The sequence below is a fragment of the Aptenodytes forsteri genome, unplaced genomic scaffold (assembly GCF_000699145.1).
Source record: "Aptenodytes forsteri isolate BGI_AS27 unplaced genomic scaffold, ASM69914v1 Scaffold53, whole genome shotgun sequence".
Classification (NCBI taxonomy): Eukaryota; Metazoa; Chordata; class Aves; order Sphenisciformes; family Spheniscidae; genus Aptenodytes; species Aptenodytes forsteri.
Window position 1 is genome coordinate 14,618,569 of NW_008795909.1, and position 10,026 is coordinate 14,628,594.

General features: G+C 41.6%; 1 protein-coding gene across 1 annotated transcript in view; it reads right to left on the reverse strand.

Moving 5' to 3' along the window:
• The window catches only part of USP4 (ubiquitin specific peptidase 4), a 52,425-nt gene that overhangs the window by 18,369 nt on the left and 24,030 nt on the right, over positions 1-10,026 (reverse strand). The window contains exons 9-11 of the mRNA XM_019473438.1: positions 7,165-7,338; positions 5,152-5,310; positions 2,711-2,935 (exon numbers count right to left, since the gene is read on the reverse strand). Of these exons, the coding sequence (XP_019328983.1) occupies positions 2,711-2,935; positions 5,152-5,310; positions 7,165-7,338 (558 nt within the window). The remainder of the gene's footprint in view (positions 1-2,710; positions 2,936-5,151; positions 5,311-7,164; positions 7,339-10,026) is intronic.

A 10,026-nucleotide genomic window follows, 5' to 3' on the forward strand; every position in this document is an offset into this window, starting at 1 on the left:
GCCCCCCAAAAAAAAAAAAAAAAAAAATCACCAGACACAGCAGCTTGCTCAGAACATAAAATTGCTGTTTATTTTTCTCATAAAAAACATCCTAGGGCCATTCTCCCCAGTGCCTCTGGAGGTCAAGTCAGAAGTCTTGACAGACAGGAAGGCAAACGTGTGTGTGGACTGCATACAAGGATGGACCCTCCTGAGCAGATCGGACCACTTAAACCTTCCTTTGATGGGCAATGTCATCAGCAGCTTGCTCAGAACATAAAATTGCTGTTTATTTTTCTCATAAAAAACATCCTAGGGCCATTCTCCCCAGTGCCTCTGGAGGTCAAGTCAGAAGTCTTGACAGACAGGAAGGCAAACGTGTGTGTGGACTGCATACAAGGATGGACCCTCCTGAGCAGATCGGACCACTTAAACCTTCCTTTGATGGGCAATGTCATCAATACAGGCTGTAGTTTACTTCTTTTAAGAGTTCTCTTCTGGACATGCCCTCAAACTGAAACAAATCCCCAGAGCTCACCTAGAACAGGACACACCATGTATTATACTGCACTGGGGCTGGCTGGGAGGGAGTTACTTTCCTTATAGCACCCTGTATGGTGCCACGTTTTGGATTTGTTGCTAAAACAGTGTTGATATCACGTTGATGTTTTAGTCATTGCTGAGCAGTGCTTGTGCAACGTCAAGGCTTTCTCTTTGTCCCCACTATGCCCCATCAGCAGGTAGGCTGGGGGTGGGCAAGAAGTTGGAAGGGGGTGCAGCCAGGACAGCTGTCCTAACTGCCCAAAGGGCTATTCTGTACTATATAATGTAACGCTCAGCAATAAAAATTGTGGTAGAGAAAGAAAGGGTGGTTTTGGCTTCCAAGGTTATTGCTCAGACACTGGCTGGGCACTGGCCTGCTCGTGGGAAGTGGCAAGTGATCTCCTTCGCGTCATTTGTGTCATTGTCCCCACCTCCCCACTTTTTCTTCACCTATTAAACCATCTTTATCTCAACCCACGGGTTTTGTTGCTTTTGTTCTTTCTAGTCTCTCCTCATTCCTGCTGGGAAGAGGGCAGGGGAGAGTGAGCAAGAGGCTGTGTGGGTGCTTGGCTGCTGGCCTGGGCCAGTGCACCACTTACATTCAGCTACAAAAAGTACGAGGGGCACAAGTCAAGAAACTTTTCACACTCCTAAGCAGAAATATCTTGTAAGTCAGTGGGATGCTAAACATATGATAATCCATTGGTTCCACTTCCAGTGTTCTGAACACCTCCCTGAAGACAGATCTGTGAGCTTTTAACATGGCTAAGTGACACTCTGCAATCAGCAACGTGCATGGATGCAAGAATACAGGTGCACCAGAACACAAGCATCTACAGTTTGGTTTAACCTAGTATCTTTCCTCCATCAAGTAATCAGTACCGTATGTTTTAAGAGAAGGATTCAAAGGCACTGTAGGTTATAGATAGGCACACACTCAGAAAGAATTATGTGGAACATACTTGCCTTGACTAAAAGGAGTTATGTATCAATATTCACCAGGATCTTCTCAGTTATACTATCCATCTGCATATTCCACTGTGGCCATCAGAGGCTTTCAGTTCACTTTGTCTCAGCACAACCCACATGGCAGAGACACAATTCCTTCTTGTGTCACACACCAGAGGGGAGTAGTGGTGCACACCTCTGGCTTCCCAAGTGGGAGATCACAAAATGCAAAGAATTGCTCACAGGGAGACTGAAGGTGGGATGTAGAACATGCACGTGGCCAACTCATCTAAAAGAGCTCCAGGTAGCGGAAGTTCTGTTAATCTTGATTCTTTAAAGTAGAAGAATTTATCCTTTCAGTCTCTATGCTATCGGTAATCTTGCTCGTTTTCTCAATGAATCCCTTCTCTGTTCTTGCCCTTTATAAAGTCTTGGTGACAAGAACAAGTGTAGCTGTCCTTGATTTCACAGTTGTACAAAAAGCAGGATGAAAATTTATTGTGAATTCAGCATACATCCTTCTCCACTGTACCTACCACCCCCCTCAAACTAACAGTGTATATACAAAGCACAAGTTTTACCATCTGCAGCTATAATCCACAGCACATGCAAATATTGCCAATCAGTGCCTCCAAAACTGCATCAGGGCATCCAGTCACTCTGCTCGGGCTTCCCAGATCTTGTGCTTCTTTTGACATGCATGGCAAGCACAAGGTTACTTTAGGTATGTGCATGCCCACCCACAGGCCCCTTTGAAAATAAAATGGCGGGGGGGGGGGGGATTAAAAAGTCAGTCTATCTTAGAATTGAGCAGGCTTTAAAAGCAACCAAGTCATTTTCCAGTTTTTTCAAGAGGGATTGTTTTTCATTTCTGTTTGAAATTCAGAGGCCTTACCCATTTAGATAAGTTTCACCTCTACATTTTCCAAGGTAACAAGAGGTAAACATTACAATGCAAACACATTACTGCTTTCAGGGAGCAGTACATCACACAGGTAATCACATCACAGGAACAGGTAAGCCACTTCCAGCTGACCCATGACCCTAGTCTCACGAACAGAGATTTTACAAAGCTGCTTGATTTCACATGTTCAATTCCCAGTTTTTACATTAAAAAACCCCATCTTACCTCACTCAAAGGTGGACATCAATGTCCTGATTACTTGAAAAGTCTCAACTTTAAAACCCAAGAGAAAGACTCAGATGACTTAAAGAAATTTGTGTCTTCAATATGCCTCACCTGGACAGGTCTATGCTGTGGGTCTGCATATACCAGGGTAACTTCCATGAGACGATCTCTCCTCAAGGGCAGTGGAAGGGTTAAGTAACAGAAGGGATCAAAGGTCACAGAAACTTTGGAGCATTTGGGACAAACAAGGGTAGATTTGAAAAGACCATGAAAAATATCCACAATGATAGAATCATTCCGCAGCCTATGATTCTCCCAGGCCTCTTTTGCCACCTCCTATAAAAAGAAAAAAAAATATATTAAAAGTTATTTCTTGCAAACACTTCCATAGCATGGCAAGCATAGAGATGAAAGAAAACTTGGAAAATTGATACTGAAAGGGGGGTCTACCAGTGTGTCCAGCATAACATGCTGGGATTTCTTCCCAGTGAAACTAAGGCCTTGCATCAAGTCAAATGTAATACATCTATTTTAGCTGAGTCACTTGGTCAGGTATTCCTTGGTGCACACAATGCCAGAAGCATGAATGTAGCCGAGGGGACAGTGACGGGGTTACATGCTGCTCTTCAGGACAGAAAGCTGCTAACAAGATAGGGTCTGCTCTCCTCCCTGAGGAATGGACTGCTGCCCCCTGCTTTTGAAAGACAACTGCAGTTACAGCTTCTGAGAAAAAAGTAGAGTTTTTTCTTCTTGGAAAGTGATGGTCCATGTCTCAGAAAGTATAAAAGGAGACAAATTATAATCCCTTGAAGACTTTCACAATACAACTTATAAACTCCTTGCCTAAGGGCATCTGATAACTGGCATTTGCCTATTCAGTGCAATCAGAGGCTCTTCTTAGCATGAGACTTTTAGTTTATGGTACAAATAACATATTTTCTACATCTCTAAAGTGAAGTAAGTGCCATATATACACACACACTGCAATGCTACTGTCACTAACCAGGATGCTGAGATGGGAACAGAGTAATTAGCTCCAACAACTGCAGTGATATGTATGCAAGGCATCTCCTACATCGGGGGAAGGGAAGTACCTAAATAAAATGAAGGCATGCTGGGCATCCTTTCCATCCCACAATTATCAGCATTTCTTGGAGAGAAAAAAGATTAAATATACTACTACTTGTGGTGTCGTCACATACACTGTATTATGCAAGAAAAGGCAAAGACATGAAGTTATTGCCAGTTAAGAGGAAAAACAAAAATAATGATTGTATCTGTCTTTTAGAGGCTCCTAAAACATTTTTCCGCCCAATATATTTACTCTGGACTCTGCATTTGTCAGTATGTGGCAGCTGTTTCTACTGTGACAAGAGGTAAAAGCCTGATCAGGAGAACATGAGTTCACTTAGGGAAAGACATTTCACTATTATGTCTCTCATTTTAATGTGAGCATGGTGTTTGCCAGCTTCAGAGGAACAAAGTGTTTGCAAGGTGCTCACTTATCAGTATTGACTGAGAAACAGAGGACAGAGAAAAGGCAGGAAGAAAAACGAGCAGAAGACTTTTCTGGCCTCTGTCAGGAAAACAGCATAAGAGAATTAGTTTTCTCTAGGTAGAGTGGGTAACTGGAGCCCAAGGGTGTTTAAATTCAAATTTAAATTAAATAAAATGTAAAGTTGCTTTACTATCAGTGTACCAATTTCCACAGCACCAGAAAGGAGGAAAATCAAGTCAAGCCTCTTAAGGAGATGCAGGTAGTTCACCAAACACTGGGAATTCATCAAGATCCATGGTTGTACCAAGTCACTTAAACCTTGGTTCTCTCCTTGCCTTGGACAGTGCTTTCATGCACCCTATTCAGCCTGGGTTTAAACCTAGCTCATGGGTTACATATGTCTAGAGGCCATGAGGGAACACACGTGAGAAGTCTAACCTAAAAGCTCATTTCATTTGACACTCTGCTGTCTACCAGAGGGACATCAGAATGGCTGCTTACAATCCCATGCCCGGGGCACGTGTTCAGACCCTTATTTGAGGGGCACCCCGGCACCTCCACGCAAGAATGATCCCAGTCCCACCCAAGTCCACATGCAAGTACAACAGCCTGCACAGCAAGCACTCTCCTCAAACTGATGCTAAAAGCTGCTGCTTAATCTACCTGGAGGAAGAAGGTGGGCCTGAGTAGTCAGGAGCAAAAGTTACAGTAGCAACTACAGCCTACTTTTAGGTAGCTGTTATGTCACAAGATCAACTCCCTTCCTTTCCACTACAGAACCACGTCAGTATTGCACCATAAGCACATCTTCCTGCATGCCAGTACAAGAACAGACATTCTGCTGTAAGGCAGAGCAACAGCTATGTGCCACGAGGTGTCATGAAGAGTCAGGCGGGCCATAAAGCACAACAGGGTTCTCCCCTCCCAGGTGCACTGCTTTGTAGGGAGGATGTTTGTGCGGCCTGTGAGCAGGAAGGCCAAGAAGTGTCACGAAACCCAATTAAACTCCTTCAGAAGCACTACCTGCCCTACTCTCAAGTAAAGGGCACCATACCGAATCAAGTCTGCCATTGGCATCCTTCAGCTCCAAGTAGGGCTTCTTCTTCACTCTGTTCAAATCCTCATGCAAGCCATCTAGAAGAAAAGCCAAGAGCTCCTGGGAATCTTGCTGCTGGTATCCTGAAAACTGAGGAGCAAATCGGCCAACCTGTGTCTGAAATGCGAAGGCAAGAGTCAGAGCGGGGTGAGTATTACCTATGTGTAAAAGACAGGAATAAAAACACTCACTCTGGCTTTTGCAGAGATCAACTCCATGCTACATTATATTAGCAGTAGACCACAGTGAACTGGATGCTAACGCCATAAGGGTACCAGAATAATTTTCCCAACTATTTTTATTTTTTCCCCCTAGTGTTAAGAGGGAAGAATGCATTTAGTGCTGTGACACTAGAAATTTAAGTTATCAATATTAATTTAGGAACCTGCAAACAACCAGTACACAAAACCTATCTGCCCAATGCATTTTGTACTTTAATTTCCCTTTCAGAAACCTACAGTTCCCACAAGGCAGACTTGCTATAAGGTAGCATCTTGAAGCAGGTGGACTGCAAGACTGAAAATGCTTGCAGAAGATACTTACAAACTAAGAAAACTGGCTTAAAACCAAGATTGAAATTCTCGCCACAGTAATCTCTAGCTATTCTAAAAATTGTGATATGAAGCTAAAACAAACACCCAAATACAGCCTCTTATTTCACAAGTGCTGTCTCGCAACACTGCCATTCAGTGTTCCTGCTTCTAAACAAACAATAGAAAGGGGTCCCACAGGAAAACCAACAATTAGCTGAAGGAGTGGTCAGTCCCAGTGACCATCATTAGTTTTCTCATAAACAAAAACAGTCAAACAGACTTGCAGAATTATGCTTAGTACATTTTAACCACTCAAGATGACAACTGCAAGGGAGCCTAAACTGAAGGGCTATTTATATTACAGAGATAGTCAACACTGTCACTAAATCAGCAACAATTGTTAGAAAAATCGCAAGTAATACTGTACTAGGAAATAAAGAGTAACTCCTATTCCAGTCTTAAACAAGAACAGCCCACATTAAGTCACTTTTATTGATGTCCACTACAGATTCACATATTCCCTCTGAACAGAGCTTTACAGAACAACTTTAATAGTGGTGGATGATGTGCCAGCAACTCCAAGTAACAGAAACTAAACAACATCATCTTGTTTCAGAACTACCTATGACCCTAGAGAGGACAGATTTCTGTAGTCCATAAGACTTTTGCTCCAGGTCTCAAAAGCATATAACCTCAACTTCAAGACCGTACCATGCAAAACTTGAACAGCAACAGGATGCACATTTACATTAATATTAGGTCATTACTTATTTCATGCATTTGGGATGTTATTCTTCCTCAGCATACTGAGGTTGCACTACAGAAGCAAACTCTTCATGTTCCTTGGATGCTTTAATTATGTTGTTCTGCACTGGAGCATCTTTGCATTATATTTAAAACAAAAGACATAGTTACAATTTTTCTAGGGGTTCATATACAACTGCTACCCTGCAGCATTTCAGTTGAAAGCAGCTCTTTACACTGAAGCTCTGGGAACATTAAACCAATAAATAACAATAAATATCCCCAATAGACAAGGGGATGCGTTTTGCTCTCCACTTTATAATTTCATTTTTTACATTTATAACTTGCACACGTTTTCTCACTGATTAAAGTCCACAGCTGTGAAAATTCACATGACCTTGCCTAGTTTTGTAGCAAAGGTCATTTTGATGCATCTGTAAACAGCTCTCAGGCTGGAAGGTCATTTACTAAGTAAGGCACTTAACATTAAAGAGCAGTAACCAACTCCGGGATACGACACTACTCACTGGCAAGTTCCTCCCTGCACCCTGAAAAGCATTTACATAAAATGTGAAACAACACTGAAGCAATTCTGTCATTACTGCTTTCATAACACCAAAATATGTGGAAGGCATATTAGCTTTTACTGTTTCTTCTGTCAAAGAGCTATGCTACAAGAACATGGAGTACTTACTTTAAACATACGTGGGGCCACGTGAGACTGTCTCCCAGACCAAATCTGTTTAATGAGCTCTGCATAGGCTTCTGCAATTTCTCCTCTCATCCCCAGTGGATTGTTCTGATTTATTTCAGCTTCATATTTATCTTCCAGGAAATAGTCAGTCAGAGGGGGGGTATTGCTCAGACACTGAAAAAGCATTAAGAAAATGAATTTACTGCACAGGACAATAAATCTGTGTGACAATGAAATAACAAACCCAGCTTTCACATCAGAACATGTATTAAGCTATTAACAAAACTGGTGAGACTGAATTTGAGTACATATTCAGTTAAAAAAAAAATATTGGGAGGGTGGGATACTGTAACTACTGCAACTCAAGAGCATGGTTGAAAAAAACAAGAAACACCACCAAATAAGCATTCAAAAGACTAACAGCTCATTTCTGAAACATGGTTTCCTTTTGCAGATGCCACACTGACCTCTCTCCTATACAATGTATTTGCCCACAAGTGTAAGCCTCCCCCCTGGAGCAGTTTCTACTGGTTTATCTAGCTTAAGGCGTTAAGGCTCACTGGTCTGCAGCTCCTTGGTTGTCCTTCAGAAGTTTCTTTAAAACTGGTACCATTTGTCACCTTCCATTCCTTTAGTGCAGTGTATTTTTAAGCATTCGTTTGAAGTTACTGTATTTAATAGTTCAGCAAAGCAAAGAACAAGCAATCTTCTGAAAAAAAACCCAAAAAAACCCCACAGACTGTTGGAAGGAAGATATCTGCTCTTGGTATTATGTCCCTCCACATTTTGTTCATTTGTTCTGTGACTTCCACTGACACTTCAATTTGAGTAGTCTTTTGGTGTAATGCTGAAGTGTGACACAAAAACAAGTCTGCAAGTGCCAGAAGAGTAAAGTTTACAATCACACTCCTACCAATACTCACCAAATCCTATAATTAACGTACATTGGCCTGTTTTTCCACGTCACTGAGGTGGCAGGGTAGGCTACCTTACTGATGTATTACATAGAAATCTGCACAGAACAGGTCAGGAAGGTCTTTAGAGATGTCACCTGAGTGTTCTCAAGTCTACATCCCATATCCACTCTCTAAGCTTGAAATCCTAATATAAGCAATAGTGAGAGTAAGAAAGGTCCTTGTGGGTGAAACACAAGCTATAGTTTGTCCTACAAAGAACCACATGCCATTAAAATATCCCCATCAAGAAGTCAGCAAAGTTTAAAGGCAGGAAGGATACCACTCCGTATCTACTCTCCTATTTATATACTTATTATCAGTGTATCATGGTAATGATTTAATACATCCTGGGGAATCACCGTAAACCTCAGGACACAAGTAAAACTAGCACAGGAAGTAGTTTCCCTAATTCAATAAAAGACTCAAAGCTTATAGCAAGAAGTGACACTCAGATAAGTAAGGCAAGACTTGGATATATGAACAAAAAGAGAGCCAAGTCTGAGATTACGATCAAAACTACTAGGACATCAAGGCACTGTAGTATCAATAACACATTAAACTGGGCTTTTTCTGACAGCCTGAAATTTCAGGACCCGTAGCAGATGCCTGTACAGTGCTTCACCAACTAGGTGTAGGTAGACAGATCTCCTAGCAGAGTTATACATGGCAATCTGGAGAGAGTCAGGAAACTGTAGTCCTGCCCTTTAGCCAACCCCACTTTCGCTGCCTTGATGCGTATCTTGTGGAATTTATTGCCTATCAGATTTTTCCAGTTCCGATGCCCAGGTGTTAGCACCTTTCTCCAGGCAAATGACATTAAAGTGCTTACAGACTGCTATTATTTGACACCAGTCTCTCATTGGGAGACTGTTGCTGACAAAATTCCAAGAATTTCCAAAAACTAAGGCAGAAATCTGCATTGGAAAGACTGATGTCTAGAAAATTAAAGCCTAATGGAAAATACAAGAAAGCAAGCAATTAGTCCTTAACATGACTAGTTTGCATGCAAAATTAAGATTGAAATGTGTTTGGATTAAGTTACTTTGATATTCAATTAATTAAAAACGTTGTCTCTTAGCTATAAAGTTCAAGAAAACAACGTGGTTTAAGGTTACCATGATACAACTGCAAAGAAAGTCCTGTCGAACAAAAAAGTGAGGCAGTCCAAGTTTACTGTGGTATCCTGAATACCACACGCATAATACATTATAGTTATTTTAAGACCTGTTCCAGCTTTCAAAGCTACCACAAGAGAGACAGAAGTCATTACATAGCACTTGTGTCACACTAGAAGTTTGCCCATTGCTTAAATCAAAGTTGATATAAGTTGGCTCATATTTTGTTTGAATTCCTTAGAAAACAACTATCCCTAACAAGTTTCTGCATTTTTTTAAATGAACCAAATAAACCTAAGAGATTAAGTTAAATAAGTATGCTAATAATTACTAGCTCTGCATAACCATTACAACCTTACCACCCCACACAATCACCCTGAACCCTTCCCATGACTTTTCACACTCTTAATTTTTCCAGAGTCTTTGAACACAGACCCCAGAGCTGTGTGCAGTGGCCTGCTCATGTCGCTTATGCTGCACACACAAGTTAAAACGTCCTCCATGTCAGCCCATTTTTGCCAGAGCACAGCATTAGGACCTGTCGTGGTTTAATCTCAGTCGGCAGCTGAGCACCACACAGCCGCTCGCTCACTCCCCCCCACCCGGTGGGATGGGGGAGAGAATTGGAAGAGCACAAGTGAGAAAAACTCGTGGGTTGAGATAAAAACAGTTTAATAATTGAAATAAAATGATAATAATAATAATAATAAGATAATAGTAATAATACACAAAGCAAGTGATGCACAGTACAATTGCTCACCACCCACCGACCGATGCCCAGCCAGTCCCCG